This window comes from Squalius cephalus, assembly GCF_949319135.1.
Source record: "Squalius cephalus genome assembly, chromosome: 6".
NCBI lineage: Eukaryota > Metazoa > Chordata > Actinopteri > Cypriniformes > Leuciscidae > Squalius > Squalius cephalus.
The window spans coordinates 8,588,352-8,606,392 of NC_137127.1; the positions used below are offsets into that span (position 1 = coordinate 8,588,352).

The following is an 18,041-nucleotide window of genomic DNA, read 5'->3' on the forward strand; positions in this document are numbered from 1 at the left end:
ATCCACATTTCTCTCATTCTCTGTGTATGGCTGTGCTGAAGGCTGCGTGTGCTGGAATTATGTGGTCTGGGTATTCATGGTCTTTGCCGTGAGCCAGGCTTTGTCTGTCTCTTTCTCCCCCAGGGTTGTGTACTGTGTGTGTGTGTGTGTGTGCTGCATTGAAGGACTGATCTCGCTGACAGCACATTCTCTCTCATATACACACAATGCACACATATGTGTGCGCACACAGCGGTCTCAGGATATTCTGCTTCACACACTCACAATGCTGACCTTCTTTTTGAAATGCCTCCAGACACTGAAATATCTACTTCCACTGCAAGTAATGCATGACCTCATCTAAAAATAGGCATGCAATCATCGAGCCAACAGAAATATAAAGATGCAGGAAAAAAAGAGCGAGCAAAAGAGTGAAAATGAAAGAAAGACAGAAAGAGAGAGAAAAGACAGCAAGAACCGAAAGCAAGAACAATAAAGGAAAGAACAAATTAAAGTGAAAGAGTGAAAGCAAGAGTGCAAGAAATAGAACATTTGTAAGTCAAAAAAGAGAATGAAAATGAAAAAAACACAAACAAACGTGTGAAAGAAACCAAAATAACATGTAAAAGGCCTAGAAAAGTGAAGAGAGAATTAAAAAGAGTGACAAAAACAAAGCAAAATAGTGAAAGAATATAAAAAAGGAGCTAAAGAAAGAAAGAATATTCTCATTGCTTGTATTATTAAACATCACACACACACACACACACACACACACTGCAGACATCTGAGATACACTTAAAGGCTATTATCATCAATAACACTCTTCAACTGGCTCATCCACAAATTACTATATCAAATAACCTACAGCGTAATGATCTTCACAAGGACATTAAAGTAAATATGAACCTCAACACATCAGTGCACACAGAGTCATGTGATGTTTCTCTTCCGAGTTTGATCAGGTGAACTCTTTACCTGTTGATTGTACTGGGTGCGGGTGGGCGGCACGTCATAGATATCCTGGGAGGGTGGAAGGTGTCTGGGGACGTCATACTCATCCTGTTCACTTTTCCCCATGTCATACACGTACATTTGACCAACCCGTGTGGGAACAACTACCTAAAACAGAGAAAAAACAATTGCATGAGACTGTGGAATGGCTGGGCACATGAAGGAGGATAAAGATGCTGCCCTGATGGTGCCGTTCACACCAGGTTAACACAGACTCTACTACAACAAATCTGGGGTCTCAGAGGTCACCGTGGGAACAGGGGCCACCCTTTTGTCTGCATGTTTACCTTCTGTCTTACGCTTCGAGGACTGTGTCGACCGCGTGAGCCTGGGAAAAGAAAACAAGCTACGACCCCATATTTGTACAATGCCTGAGACATAATACCAATCACAACACAGACTCAGATGAGCTGTTCAGGATGCCGAACTCCTTCACAAGGATTGTAGCATAATGCAGCTAACGCATGTCAAGTCAAATTTATTTGTACAGCACTTTCCACAATACACACAGTTTCAAAACAGCTTTACAGAAAATGATGATGTTAATATTTATATTTTCTGTTAAGTTTGATTTGATTTTATTATTATTAACTATCGGATTAGTTTATAATGGATATTAAATTGTGCATTTCTTTCATTTGTTATGTAGATTACCTTTGCAGTCATATAAAGCTCACTTGAAGTTAATATTTATAAACACAAATAGATTAAAAACACTTTGAAATGCAATCTTTAGCAAATCTCAAAATTAATATATCCATTGTTCATACTTTACATTATAATGCTGTAATGCTTAAATTCACTTGCAGCATTTAAAATATTAGTTTGAAAAAAAAAATAGTGCAGAATTTTAATATGGTGCATCCGTATGTTTTATAAAACAGATATTTCTGACTCTGAGTGATTATACCGCCGTCAAGAGGTTTTGTTCAGCATGAAGCAGAAGAAAATCACCGTAACAAATGGCCTTACGAGGTTTACTGCTTGAGTATGTTAGTAATGCACTCTGGCCTCTTTAAAAACAAGAATTTGCTCCTTGATATAAAACATGTATGGAGGGGGCCGTATTGGTTTGTGTGCACTGCACAGGTGAGGTGTGTACTCTAATGATCTGGGTGGAATGAGCTTTATGTAGTCTTCATGATTCCCCGCAGGCCAGTTATACATGATTGCTGGCCTTCACTCGTAACACTGAGTTAATGAGATTACTTGCGCTTTCATTCTCACTCACTTTCCTCCCTTTATCAGTTCACACCAGCCAGTCTATAGGAACGCACTGTTCCAGCCTTGGGTATTGGCGTTACTACTCGCATATAATAACAGTTATTCACATGCATCATGGATACAGACAAAGTCTGGTAGAGGTCACTCAAGAATCCCAGTACGGGGTGAATCTCACATGACCATGTCATATTCCACACCCAAATAAAAAGAAAAAAATTGAAATCTGATATTTAATTGTCATTTCCTCTAGTTTTACATTTAGATCAGTACTGTAAAGCTTGTCGGCTGATATTAGATTTTATTTTATTATTATTAACTATCCTTCAAATATGCTTAATATTTTGTGCATAATGTAATTTCTCATTTTTGATAAGCAAGAGTCTTCACTTATAGTCAGGGAGGACAGAGCAGTGCTGATTAACCACACAGACTCAATGAAGCTTTTCTTTGTGAGGCGTTCATGCTTTGTTAGATTAAATCTAGTGACTATGGTAACCAGGCACGAGCGACGACAAGGCGAGCACAATGGAAAGCACATGTGCACACATGTAAAATGCATTTAAAAGAACTATACTGTCTACCCAGCACTTTGCAGTGTTGCTTGTCATGTACGGAAAGTGCAACATAAATAAAGAAGACAGTAGGCAAATGAAAATCCCAGAGATCTTGTATTTATATTTACTCTCCCACTCACACAGACTGTCACTTTAGATCCCTGCTAACCAACCAATTAAGCCGTTCTCATTAAAGAAAGCTGGCAATCTGTCACTGTTAATTCTCATCCTTCTCACTCTCGCTCTCTCTTCACCCATCTCACCCCTCTGCCTGATTCTTGCCCTCTTTTTCCAAATGACATTGCAAAATCGATGATAAATTCCTTCGGATTGTTTGTTGGTGAAGGTAAAAGCGCGTTATTGGTGTGATTTATTGGATAAACCCTGTGACCCGTGGACCACCCTGTCCCTATCTCCAGAACATCCACATATTCACGACCTCTCTCTCCGACACTGCTGTGGTAAATGGCAGCATTCTCCACGGTGCTGTACACACTTTCACACACATTAAGATGAACTGCAGGTGTTTCATCTGACACTTCCACACTTCCTTGTTCGACCTTCGGTGCCGTCACACTCTGCACTTTCACTTAGCCTGACAGAGGTGAGTTTAGTTAGAATCTATCAATACAGTTATTTACATATCTATCCATACATTAATATATCTAGTTGAGTTCTATCTATCTATCTATCTATCTATCTATCTATCTATCTATCTATCTATCTATCTATCTATCTATCTATCTATCTATCTATCCTATAATTCATACAGTAGTCACAGTCCTGAATATTGATTGGTCAATACATCGTTCCAACCATGCAAAAATGCACGATACACTAAGTTAGAATGTGAAACGCCTGTTCACAAACTGTGTATATCACTCTGCGACAGTCATAGAATAACATTCTGTTATTGCTTACAGGTCACTGTCAGAGACTACATATATACATCAATATTGCCCACACAGTGGTCCTTTAGTACAGTACACCCTGTGTTTAATTTCAATGCCCTCTCAGACCTGTGCTTAGCTTTAAGTAATAGTCATTCCATCCCGCTGAGAGCCTCTGAAGGGCCGGCCGTAATGACCATCGATCAATAATGTGAATTATCAATGAGTGCTGCTCTGGGGAGTGAAGATGGCACATATGGTGGACCGCCATCATCCATCCCTCATCAATATAGCTGAAAGGCTCTGGTCATAGAGAGTGGGTGTGTTCAGACCTCCAGCTGTCAAAACAATCTCTGGGGGGAGGGGTGAAGTGCCTGTAATGATGATGTCACAAAGAGACAAACACTCCCTGGTGTGGAAGGAAACAATAGGGGAGCGGTGACCGTCTGACTGTATTGCCCTGCGCCATGACAGCTGGCCAAGAGTCACAATCACAGCAGCTACATGGCCATTAAGTTCAGCCCTGAAGAGAGGCACAGATTGCAAAGGCTGCTTTACAAAAGCCCCCGTACCCCCTGCTGCATCGTCGAGCTGTGACCTCCTTACCCCAGCTGACACAATGACACATGCCACCACTCTAAAGAAGGCAGCCAGGTCTGCTGAAGACATTCCAGCCAGGCCTGGCTCCTTGGACCGTGGATGCCACTAAATTTAATCTATGCCTGCAAACCGAATACCTGATGCTGAGGATCCTGAGGGATCTCATTATAAATGCATACTTGAAACAAAACACCAACTTTTAACGGTGAAAAATACTTAAACAGATATCTTAATGATAATTCTGTATTGTTCTGCTTTTCTCAAATATCTTTGTCACACTGTGCACATTTTTGCACTCTTGCTCTAAAACACATAATGCTAAGATTTTCTTTCAAAGCTCTTCAAATGTATGCTATTTTTATTTCAGTTTTTTAAATATTGGAGGTCAGCAAATATCCTCAACTCTCAGAAACAAGAATAATTGTTTTAATTCAATAACACCATTAAAAAGACAAATATAACCGCAAACTCACTAAGCTTATTTTCAGCAACAAACCCTTGTCAAGGTACAACCTCATAAGTAAGGTCAGTAATTGCTCACAGATGATAATGGTAACATCACAATCTGTGTTCAATAATTGGTTAACAAGCCTGTCTTGAGAAATTAAAACAATTAAGGTCACAGATTGATCTGTATATGACATTACATCTCCTAGACAAACTTAACAATGAGGTATAAATAAGTTCTGAAAGACCACTACAATATGAAACAATGTTCCATTTACCAACCACATACACACACCCAACACATCCACAACTATAAGTATTCCCATATCTTCATACACATACTATACATTTACACATATAACTTCAATTTTAAACACGTGTCTTACAAAAACAACTCAATTCAGAATCCATATTCAAACCATGTCATTTTTTAATTTAATAACACCAAACAGAAAACGAAAAACGGTTGTGAATGGAGTAATCTGATATATGTAGCCTAATTCCAGCCAGTCTCACATTCCACACAAGCCATTCATTTCAGTTTACCTTTTCAAAAGAGTTTCCCAACCTTTTCTAAAAACCCATTCACTGAGTCCAATATTATCCCCCAAATATTTCAGATTCAAGGTTGCAATAGTTTAGTGAAGTTAGATTTATCAAAGTTTACCCTAAGCTTGGCTTTGATTCAACGCAGTGCCACAAATAACTGCGTCTAGAGGCCTGGAACGTAATGAGGGGTCAAAGTCCAAACGCTGAAGGGCTTCCACATACCTTCACATACGCTATATTCTCACACACTCGTTCTCTATATAAGTGGCTGTGCATAAGAATTTCCCCCGTAGCCCCCTAACACCTCTCTCGTCTTGGCCATCTGTGGAGCAAGCTGTCCTCTATACTGTGTGCGAAGCGGGGGGTTCAGGTCAGGGTTCTGTGCGTGTTGGCATGATATACACTTCAGTTTTACCATAATTTTGCACCGGTCTTGGGATTTATTTTGTTCATTTAAGCTTTGTTACGGCTGTCAGTCCAAAAAAGATTTTTGTGCATATCCGATTTAAATCCATTCAGATTTAGCAAGTGTGAACAGCAAAAAAAAAATCACATGAAATTTTTACAAATCATTTTCGAGTTACATTCAAATGTGGTTTGAAATCATATTAAAATTTCTAGAAATCCGCTTCAGTCTGACTGCTCTGATCGGATTTCGCGTGGTTAATCAATGTTTAGTGACCGACATTGGTTTTAAATATGATTAACCATATTTAAGTTAATCACGTTTGGTGACCGAGCTACATTACACGCGGGATTGAAATGGTGGCTACAAAAAAATCTCTAACGTTAATTTTGGTCATGGCAAACGAAGACAATTTGATGGTCATCGTAGGATGTCACACTGCAGGACTGCAGGAGTCAAACCTTCTGACACTGCCAGAATTTCGTCGAATTTGACATCAATGCCCATTAATTGGCTGTCGGTGAACATGTCAAACTAACAATCAAAGACTTGTGATTTTAGCCTAGGATCAGACGACCAAATCGTGGCCAAAATCGTGCCGTGTGTACCCGGCTTTAGTCTTTCCAGTAGCAAACATTTTCTTTAATGATTCATTGTTTGATCATATGTTTCACCTGATGCAAATTTCGTTAATTGCTCTTTAAATAAAACTGCTGCGTTTAGATCCATTTCTCCTCGGTTTTGCAACCCAGCCGCGAAACTTTTAATGTATAGGATTTTTTATATTAAAGGAATTTTCAGAGTTCAGTGCATGTTCAATCGACAGCATTTGTGGTGCAAAGTTGATTACAACAATAATAACAATAATTTTGACTTGTTCCTTTTTTTCTTTTTTTTCTTTTAATCGAGGCAACAGAGAACCACTAGGAAGTGAATGGGGGCCAATTTTTGGAGGATTTATAAAAAATTTGGAGAAATGTGAAGTTAAAATTTTTATAAAAGCACTAACTGAACATTATATTCTTCTGTTGTGTATTATAAAGCTGTTAAATATATATATATATATATATATACATATATATATATATATATTTACACTCAATTAGGTTTAATGGCATTACATTGTTGTGGTAACAAAGTTTTAACAATGAATATAACTACAGGAGTATTTTTTGTGCAATTTCTCAAATATTCTAAGCATATTATTTACATCTAGTGGCTATCCAGTTAAAACTGATTGAAAATAAATTATTTTGAGTATTTTAATGTTTACAGATTGGCTCCATTGACTTTGTTGACTCCATTGTTTTTTTCTAAACAAAAGAAGGGACAAGTGCAATTTATTGAAAGACGTTTGCAATAATGCTTTTAACTAGAGGTGGTATCATGTCCTAGTGAAAGATGTCCTTCACTGGGTTGAGGCATCTCCAGCTGTGGGCATGTGAGCACGGGCTGTGGAGAGCTCAGCTGGGCTCTGTGACTTGTTGTGATGTGGGTGCCAGTGGGGCCTCATCTGGACCATGAACACACACACATATGCCATCCCCCAAAGAACAGCTTCCCTCTGCCACATCTGCAGATGTACTGGATGAATTTTTGCCCAAATCCCTTTGAGTTGGGTTTGAAAGTCCACTTCTGAGTTTTATGTTAACCTGAGTGAGTCAAGGTTTGACTTTGGTTGTTTTAAAGTTTTTTTTTTTAGCAGAAGTTTAATGTGGGGAGTCTTTTAAAGTCGTGTATTTCACTGGAATGCAGTGTTTCCTGCAGTGATATTCAGTGCCAGCACTGCACCGCAGCTGAATCTACAGTTCCATGGCAAAAGAGATTTGCAGTCCGAGTCGAATATGATAAAAAAGACAAGAAACAGACAACACATCCATCTGTTGTATTGTCTTCACTATTACTGCATGCAAAAACAAACAAAACGAATGACCAATGTTGTCAGACTCATAAACATATGACTCCTAAGAGCAGGTTCTGTAGTGAACAGTCAAGTTACCGGTTTTAATCACCGAATCATCTGACTCACTGACCAGATGTTTATATGACAGTGCAGTTAAATACCATTTTAAAATAAAGTTGTACTGTAATTAATAGTATTTTAGATGACAAAAACATGAAAATAAATTACAAAAATAATATTGTTTAGTTTATTATATAGTTTTAAACAATTGTGTGGAAAGGGTTTCCCTGCTGCAAAAGCATGATTCAGTTGGAAGCATTTGAATACAGCTAACCCTTCAAATTAGGCCAGTTAAAACTCGAAACTTAAATGGTTTAAGTAAAGATGGCTGCCGGGTGACCCAGATCAGAAGCTTCATCCCTGAAACATTAACAGCCATGGCAGCAAAATTGCCAAAAACCAGAATGGAAGAGAAGGGTAGTAGTGAGGATTTATAGCCCATATACCCAACCTCATACTCGGTTGTGGAATTAATCAGTGGCTAATTAGCTCCACACTTGTGAGTATGAGCTTTGCTTGAGGCCAGTACCATGTGGCATGTGCCACATGTGAGGGTGTGTGACGGGACGGCTGGTGGGGAGGGAGGCCGGAGGGACTCCTGGAGACAGCGAGCCCCCCGGTACTAATCCACACAGATCTCCAGTAACAGCTCCCCAAAGCTCCCTGACACATGACCCACATTACTGCCATGACCACGCTGGGTGTGAAACGTCCCTTCAAGATATGTTTTAACCATCACTTATTAGTGCTGCTTGCTAGGACACTACGAAATCTGGCAAAGCAATCCCTTACACTTAAACCACCTAGCAACTACCTACTAAATCATTGTGGCAGCAAATTCTGCACAAACAAGCACCACTTACCTTTTCTCACATTACATTTTATTATAAAGATTATGGAGGACAGGAATAAGATCAGAAAAAACATAAAAACATAATTGTAAACTGTAAAAACATAATTCTTTCTCCTCAGTTTGCTTATTTGTTTCTTTCAGAGCATAATCGTCCCTTCAGTCAATCTTTCTCTTTCTTTCACAAACAATCTACCTGTGGTGCGCCTGCATGGCATTTATTCAAACCAGCTCAGCATATTGTCTTTCTATCTTTCTGTTTTTGCATTTCCTTTCTCGGTTTCATCTCGTTGCTCTTCCTCTCTTTTACTCTAGTTTAGTAAAAGCATTTCCGATGCTGGTTGCAATAGTGCATATAACTGAGACAGCATATGTGCAGACCTCCGTATACACACACACACACACACACACACACACGCACACACTTCCTCTCCTCCTGCTCACCTGGCAACACAACACTCAGGCCTGTCCGCAGCACCTATTAATAAGACCGAGATGAGTGTGTCTCCTTGGAGACCACACCGTCCCTATGGCCAGTGATCAAAGGTTGGTCAGTTCCTGAGACCATTGTGCGTGTTTGAGGAAGTGAAAGACGCTCAAAAGAGATATCATTCAGGATATTTAGCGTGAAAGTGCATTTAAAGTGACCGTTTAGCCAAAAAAAATTATTCTCTTATCATTTACTCACCCTCATGTGGTTCCAAACCTTTAGGGAACACAAAAGAATTTGTTTTGGACCCAGTGTTGTTACTGTTAACTAAAAATGTGTCTATTTTTGTTTTTGTCAACTGAAATAAAGCTGTTATAACATAAAATATAAATGTTAGATGCAAAATTTGAAATGTTGCCTTGGCAACTAACTGATATAGAATAAGCTGAAATAAAAACAAATTAAAGCTAAATAAAAATGACAAAAGCACATAAAATTACTCAAACTTAACGTGAAATAAAAAAAATAAAAAAGCTAATTCAAAATATTAATAAATACTAGTTTAAAAATAATAGTATTTAAATAGCTGTTTGGACCCTATTGACTTTCATTATATGGACAAAAAAATATTTTGTGTAATTTATCAACACACGGTTGATTAAATGATGAAAGAATTTTTATTTTTTGGGGAACTTTTTTTGTAACAAAAGTGACAATAAATATTTTCTGTTTACATAAGTCAACATTTGGTCTCCATTTCAGAACTAGCTGTAATTTCCTGTATCCTTTGACCTTCAGGGAAAGATGTAAAACATCACAGAGATTGTTTAAATGGTGACCACTGAGTTTAGCCCGTGGTGCTGAAGTTGGCTTTTCACGAGCCAATTAAAATCTGACACCGAGGCTCCTTTAAACCTACTAGTACGCACCTATATGAACATAAATAAAAATGATGAACAACACACAGGGAGCAAAGGTTGTGTGTACTCTTCAGCAGAAGACATACAGCGTGTGTGAAGACGCAGTAAATGAGTTTGCGGCTCCATTAGGCCCCCTGTTCTTCTCTCTGATCTGTGTTTTTTCAGTCCTTTCAACTCCCTGCAGTACAAAGTGAACCCTGTGGCCTCCTGTGATATTCCAGCCCTTTGATGAAGGCCACTGGAGCACAAATAAAGGCTCGCAGTGGTCTGCTGTTTACGCTGAGGGGCCCGCGTTGGGCCCCATCTCCCCTCCCCCCTCGATCTGCTGCTGGCTATGTGGGGACGTTAATGACAGGACACTGCGCAAGAGAAGCAAAACCTGCTCCCGCGGCTCCACCCGCCATCGCCGCTCAGACTGCTAATTCCGTCCCACTGATCTCGCTGTTTTCCTCTGCTCCCTTCAGCTGTCAATCTCCCGTCCCCTCGCTCGGAACTCGCTGTCCGAGCAGAAAATGAGGCCACAGCAGGTAATGGAGGAGATCCTGCTAGGAAGATTCATATTTTGTCTTTCTTCAGACACACACATGCTGTCTTTTTCACTCTCTCTGTTGGACATGACCTGTGGCTGTGTGACTGTGTTAACTGATAAAGTGGTGTGCTCAAGGTTACAAACTCAAAAGACCCCCTCACTGGTCCTGACTGACCTAACGAAGGTCTCTCGGGGCCCTGAAGGTGAAAGCCAAATGGACACATGATGTGTCCAACAGCGATGTGTCCTCGAAGACAGTCACTTTGTAGCTGTAGTTTCTCAAGCTTAAAGCTACTCCAACTAAACTACAAGCTACTAAAAAAGTATTAAAGCTATTTAAGAGGGGATTATATTTTAATAGATTAATAGAACTGGAGTGACACCATTACACTTGAACATATACATACACTAAATACAAGTAAGAAAACAAATACACTAATGAAATATTTCGCTACATACTGTACACTAAAGGAAATGCAAATGATTACGTATTATGCCGAATACATATAAATACACACAGAATACATAAAATTCGGCACAAGTAAGAAGCCACGTGCATGACATGCAGAAGAAAATAAATAAGATATTGTGGCCACAAATTAATAATTAAATCCCACAACTTATTCATTTTTGGCCCTGTTTTGTTTCCTTATTTTAATGTAGTTCAATCATGGCCACGATTTAACTAAAAATAGGGGGGGGGGGGGGGGGATAATAAGTTGGAAATTAATTCTTGGGAATACATTCTTAATTCAAGTCCCACAATATCATTATTTTCCCCCCACATCATATGCGGGGCTCTGTGAACTGGAATTGGTTAATCATATTTGAACCAGATCATTAACAGGAAAGAATGAATTCACTTAAATTAATTAGACTTCATTACATATGAGAGAGTGTTTGATTATGGTCTCAGGGTATGTTTACACGTCAATGTACTAAAAACTGAAAAGTTTTTTCTTTGTCAAAACGATCCCCATTCACACTGATCTGCGAAAACGACTAAACCACTGTATTATGCTGCCAGGCCAGTAGTTGGCGATGTCACTTTGTAAAGAAACACTGCGCACCAATAGACTGAACATTTAATACGCATACATATGATGTCACTGTTTGCACGAATTCACGTTTTAGTTAGCATTTTCAAGACCCCAAAACGCTGTTGTGTAAATTACGGGCAAAAACGCATAAAAGGTTTTCCATTTTTAGTGGAAACCGGTGTTGAGTAAACAACCCCTCAGTTTGCTTGGCTGTAAAGCTGCATGTGCAACACAATGGAACATAAAATAGCATTCTGTTGTGCTACACCTATTTCTTATTGGAAAAGGTAGCTTGTCACTGGAAAAACAATACTGTTTTGGATCAGTTGGAGTTAATTCTGCTGTATTTCTGGTCTTAGCTGGTTATAAAAAGTAAAAGCTGCCCAAACCCCTCTAAACCAGCCTGTGAGACCAGTTTAGACCAGAAAACCGGCTTAGGCTGGTGTAACTTTTTTTTCAGCAGGGAGTTGGGCTATTCTCAAGCTACTGAAAAATAGTCTCTTTTTTTTAGCTTCTTACTCCCCAACACTGGTCATGAGGATACAATGAGATTTCAACTGAGCTCTGAAGCTCAGGGAATATAAATAAAGCACATCGGTGGACCAGATACACACCGTGTTCAGAACTGCCCAGTCATCACGCTACTTCCTGCATCTCCTCCAGCTGTAAAGGAAACATGGCATCAGCTCTAGCTTTCTCCTTTAGTCGCTCTCTCTTTCCTAATCTTCTGCCTGAGCCACATCACTGGAAACCAGCAGCCGCTACACTGAGCCCAGACACGCTGCTTGTAATGGATGCCGTGTTGTCTTCAGACACACTCTCTGCATCACATTACTATGTACAGGAGACTGCTGGTGGATATGTGCTGATTCAGAGTCAGCGTGTGCAGTCTGAGGAGAGAGTAATGAGGCTACGTGAGGCACAGTGCCCTGGAGCAGCCAATGCTTCACTCGTGTGCTGTGATGTGAGGCCAATATCAAAGTCCCTCTTTAAAAGCCCACAATGCACTGCAGTGAGGCCCAGAGATACAAACCTAAAATCACACACAGGCCCCTGAGGGGAACTGAGACTATTTAAACAACCATTAAGGGCTCTCAATTCAATATCTGAAGTACTTACAGAGAAGAAAAGAATCAAAAGGAGAAACAGAAAGAAAGAGAGGGATAGGATAGATTGCCTATGGCAGCGGTGTCCACATCCCAAATGAATCCTCTATATCTCTATATTAATTAATTTGAAGGATTCACTTGAATGTAAGAATCATAAATCATAAAAAATGAAACATTTGACACAATCTATGTAACTTGAAAAACAGTGATGATCCATTTGAATATGAGATTTTCCAATTGGCCACTGACATTGAACAATTTTTTTGCTTTGAAAAACGCATAACACGATGAGTGGAAAATAAAAAAAATGTAAGGTTTCAAGATGTGTTTTTTTAAACGTTTGATTTTTGAATGAAACACTGCAAAAGATGAGCACAATCCATCTAGCACATGTATTGAAAAATAATGTAAGGCCCTGTTTACACTTGGTAATAAGAAATATTTTGGTCGATTGGATCACAAATAGATGAGGGAGACAGATTCCCGTTTACATCTGGTGTTTAAATCCGTCTCTTTTGTCCACTTTCGACCACCTCTGTCCTGATTTCTTCAAGGGGAGGGTTTATGTGTGGGTAAATCTATGGGTTTTTTCATGGATGAAATAAGCTAACACAAATTACATACAGTATGAACGCGACCGGAGACGAAGGAAAATCATACAGAGCAGCAGTTTTTGTTTCTGCTCTGATAGCCGCAAGATCATGCCGAACGAGGTGAGTGCGTGTTAGAAATTAGAAATGGTGAGAGGGCCTTTACTTGGGTCTTAAAACGACATAGTTTAAATCCCATCTAGCTAGCACGCTTCCCATAATGTTTACGAATTAGGCGGAGAGTTTATGAACTGATTCCCTAAAATGAAGTGGAGAGCATGATGCCTTGAAGGCCATCTAAAGGCAGGGAGGAGTAGCTCTGGTTTTCAGGAATGTGAGGGGAGAGAGGAGCAGTAGATTACAGATGTGCCAGCCAGTGAGGGAAATTCCCACAAGACACACACAAGCACCCAGCGGTATTCCCATTCCCTGTACACACTTTTCCATGAGATAATAGTGAAGAATAAAGCAAAAATTAATAAAGAAAAATGACATGAGATACAAACAACAAAAAACAACAATCTCGCATAACTTCTGGAGAGAAATAACATAGACAGTGGACAAGGTAAATAGTGTGGCTTGGTAGATACCTTAAAAATATTTCTGTTTTATTTGAGCATCCTAACCATCCCAAACCGCTGTGTCCAAAATCACATACTGTCTAGTAGGTACTACATTTGGTTTGAAACTTCCTTTGTAACCATTAAAAAAGTATGTTGACTATGTTCTATATAGTATTAATATGTGTAGTATGAATGAAATTCAGACATACATCATGCATTATATTGTCACAGTCACGTTAGCTACCAGCTTCAGTTGCGTCGTCTCATTGCCATTCACAAATCCTCTCCCGTGGCATCATGGTTAAATGAATTTAAGTGTCCACTGGCTGAGAACCTCAGATTCTTGGTGGAAATAGCAGGTCAATCTGGGTGCTTTTCGCCTGCTGTTTTATAAATATTATGAATTCGGACATACTAACGGCTCACATTCTATTATTTTTTTGCCTACTAAATAGTAAGGAAGTAGGCATATTCTGACACAGGGGGTGACATTGGCTCAACCAATGCGTGAGTTTGGGGCAAAACTACCAGTTGGTCAACCAATGGCAGACAAAGGGGAATATTCAAGAAATTGATGATACTTCTTGGGTGCTCAAGTGCAAGAGATGTAAATAACCACAGGCTTTAGTGAGGAAATGTCATCATCTAACTCTTTGCTCATTCCATGGCTCACTTTTGCTGGAATGGCCCGGTTATAGCATTCCTTCTCAGCAGTGCCCTTCAGTGCTGTAAAAATTATGCTTGAAATTCACTCATAACATTGCTTAACACATTGATAACATTATGATAGCAGATGTTAAACTAATGTGTTTCTCCATACCGATGTAGCTCCGTGAATGTGTCAGTGGAGTTTGGATCTACGATCCCTCTGGTCTTCCTTTATTCTATCGCCTCACAATGTTCTCCTCTCCCTCTCCTCTAAACGCTGCCTGCCTGGTCCTGCAGATAAGCCAAGCCAGCACCTCCTCCCTCTCCCTCCTCTCCCCTGCCTGATCAGGTGAGCAGCCTCAACTAAGTCTCCAAAGATTACACATTTACTTTCAGAACAGGCAGTGCGGCAAACTAACAGCAGAATCTCAATCTAGCCTTTGCCATCACCCCCTTCCTGTTTCCCAGTACACCTTGCCTTAATAAACCCCAGCTATCTCTCCAGCATAGCGAACGGCTATAGCAGGGGCTATTAAAGAGATAAGACCAGACTCTTTCTCCACCTCTGCTGCCCCTCTTCACTGTCCATTCAACTGCATCCATAATAGAACTAAATACCTCACCCACAAACCCTCTTTGTGACACGCTCACATGGCCCTAAACCGGACGAACAAGCTTACGCTCAAATCTTTCTTCATCCGTCAGTTTTATTTACTCTAATGGTCAATGTGCAACTTGAGTTGATAGTGTAAGCTCACTTTGGTTAATGTGTAAGCAGGACACCAGGGCGAGTCTTAGCAGCGGTGAGTCACAAACATGTAAAATCTTATTTTTGCAACTGAAGGTCACATCCGGTATTACGGTCATATTTCGTAAGAATTTTGATTGAAGCATGCCATAATATTTAGTGTTAATTCTTATCAAAAATGTTATTGATTTGAGTCACTGAGTTTAGCTTTTTAGCAAATGGTTATGGAAGCTCGATTCCACCTGGTAGTAAACAAAATATATGGTAATTGTGACTGTGTTTCTCATAATTGCTACTTTACAAGACTTTATTTCTCTCAATTATGGCTATTATTTGTCATTTCTTGCAATATATCGCACAATGTGAAATGACTTCCATAAATAAGAGTCCATGATGATTTATTCAGACAGGGGAAAGTAAGGGAGGATTTAAACTCCTGCTCATTGGAGAAGCGTGCGAGGGCTTTGTGGGTCGCGTGCTGACACACCCTGCCTGCGCATGTCTTTGATGTGACACACAGCGCTGTTGTTCCAGCTGCTTTATCACAATCCCTCACTCCTAACCCTGACCCCTTCCACAATGATCATATAACTCCTTACTGCTGCCACAGTATCCACATATCCACAGTATACACAGTATGAGCGAGTCTGTCCATACAGTAGTTAAGCATAACCACAACTTATTGAAATTAGGATTTATAACAACATTTCTAAAAACTACACTACCTATGGTCCCAAAGAGAGATATGAGAAGTTGCTGTTACAAAGAAAACAGGAATCACTGCAAAAGAGTTCAACAGTGACCATCCACTCCCACAATCAATAATCAAGTCTATCTCTTTCAAACAACTTAAATATCTGAAAATATTTGAACAGTTTACTGTTTACCCAATACCCTAAAATGTTTACCATATACACTACTGTGTTAAAGATTAGGAGTAGGTAGAATTTTACACTGTTTCGATGAATTTTTATGCTCACCAAGGCTTCATTTATTTGATCAAAAATAGAATATTAATATAACAGTTTAATCACGCTTAAAAATGAAAAGCCTCTTTTGCACTTTATTTTACCCCAGCATAACACACACACACACACACACACACACAAACACTGCTGCCAGTTATTTAGTTATACATGAGCCTTGAGAGAATTAACCGACTGGAGTATTTCTGCCTTGAAATACATTCCTTTATTAAGCAGAGCAAAAGTATAAAGGGTTTTTTTAGCGCTCTGCTGTGTGTGTGTGTGTGTGTGTGTGTGTGTGTGTGTGTGTGTGTGTGTGTGTGTGTGTGTGTGTGTGTGTGTGTGTGTGTGTGTGTGTGTGTGTGCGCGTGTATCCATCCTCTTCTCTCTCACTCTTATCACATAATGAAAAGCTGCCAGTGATAGAGGGACTGTGGGCACAAGGACAAGTAATCATAATAGAGGACGTTAAGAAAACACATCAAAATCTCCCCTCATAAAACTCACGAAAGGAAAACCTCAAGACAAGCATTGCAAATAGAAACTAATGCTTCGGAGAATGATCACGGAAGGAAATGATAATAGAGGTCTAGTTTCCTTGTTCCTAGTTCTCCTTTTAGGCCCGGTTCTGCAGGGGGGCTAGATACTGTTAATACTGTAATAATATATTGGCAAAACGGATTTGGCACTGGAGCGCCAAAGAGAACGTCAAATGTATCTATTTACAATGTGTTTTTGCAGCGGTGAGCAATGTAGCCAATCACAAACATAGTTGTTGATCTCGTGAACACAATGGCCAATCAGTGGTATTTAAGTTCCAGAATCCACTCAACGCTCAAAACAGCAGAGTTTTTATTCAGTGCTGAGTTATGCAGGCTCGCAAAACCCCTCATTAACAAACAACGTTTAGACACAATGCAAGTAAGAGTGCATTGTTGGCAGCTTTATTGCTTATAATGGAACTTTGTGAGGTCGCGTTGAAGTGACAGCGTTTTAGTGCTATCAACTGCTCTAGCAAAGATGGAAAACTGCAATGACAGAATATTCTGGAAGCAGTGATACTGCAATATATTTGGCTTCAATGCAGCACCAAATCCTGAAGAACGTAAGCACTGCGCTCCTCACTGGAATCCACTCTGGCTTTGACTTCTGATCCACACCATCTCTTCCCCCTCACTGCAGTATTCAGGGTGTTTAGTAAGTTCCTGGGTCACTGCCATCAGTATCGATCCTTTGGCCGTTGGGTTTGCAGCACAGACTCTACCAACATTCAAATGACTGTCAACTACTCATATGACATGAGAGGTAGTAAAGTATGTTGTAAAGTAGCTGGGACTACTACTTCTACTTTCTGACAGACTCTGTGAAAAGAGAATGTGGTAAAGGAACTGGTAGCTTTAATAACCATGGCTCAGGATAGACAAAAGCATGATACTAAAATTATCGACTCAAAGCTGAGCTAAAGCTTAAACCACGTACAAAATGTGAAGAATCAGAAATCTTCTAAGAATTCACATCTTGTTGAGGTATTACATTTTTATTATTTTCAGTTTCAAGGGCAGGATGGTTTTTCATTTACTTTTCCACCAGAGTCATATTACTTCAAATTCCCGGCTGACAGAACCATTTTACCAATGACAACAAAAACCATGCCAACTATTTTACAAAAACTAAAACATGGCAAAAAGTTTGGAATCGTAAGAATGGTACTCTTTGAGATACCTTGGAATACCATGTAAATACCATGGTGCATGGTACATTTCCATGATTTTTCCAAGACTGTTCCTGAAATGTATGACTATATAAGGATTTTTAAAATCACTTTGTAGATATTGCACTCACAAAGAGCCAAATAGTGTAATCCAAAACATTTACCAGTGACACTGAGTCATTTCTCTATCTTTATGGCTGTAGGTAGAGCAGATTTGACAGGTGGCTAACAGCGAGCAGGTCTGCAGCTGAACCTCTCCTCACTTCAACCTTCCATCTTTACACTTCATTTCCCCTGCCACTGCGGCAGCTGAGG

At 39.6% G+C, this 18,041-nt stretch overlaps 1 protein-coding gene across 3 annotated transcripts in view; it reads right to left on the reverse strand.

Annotated features, from left to right (window-relative positions):
* Positions 1–18,041, reverse strand: part of LOC307160130 (breast cancer anti-estrogen resistance protein 1-like) — an 86,513-nt gene that overhangs the window by 11,133 nt on the left and 57,339 nt on the right. For all 3 annotated transcript variants that reach the window (XM_079873999.1, XM_079873997.1, XM_079873998.1), the window contains one exon: positions 955–1,098. In XM_079873999.1, coding sequence (XP_079730125.1) covers positions 955–1,098 — 144 coding nt within the window. The remainder of the gene's footprint in view (positions 1–954; positions 1,099–18,041) is intronic.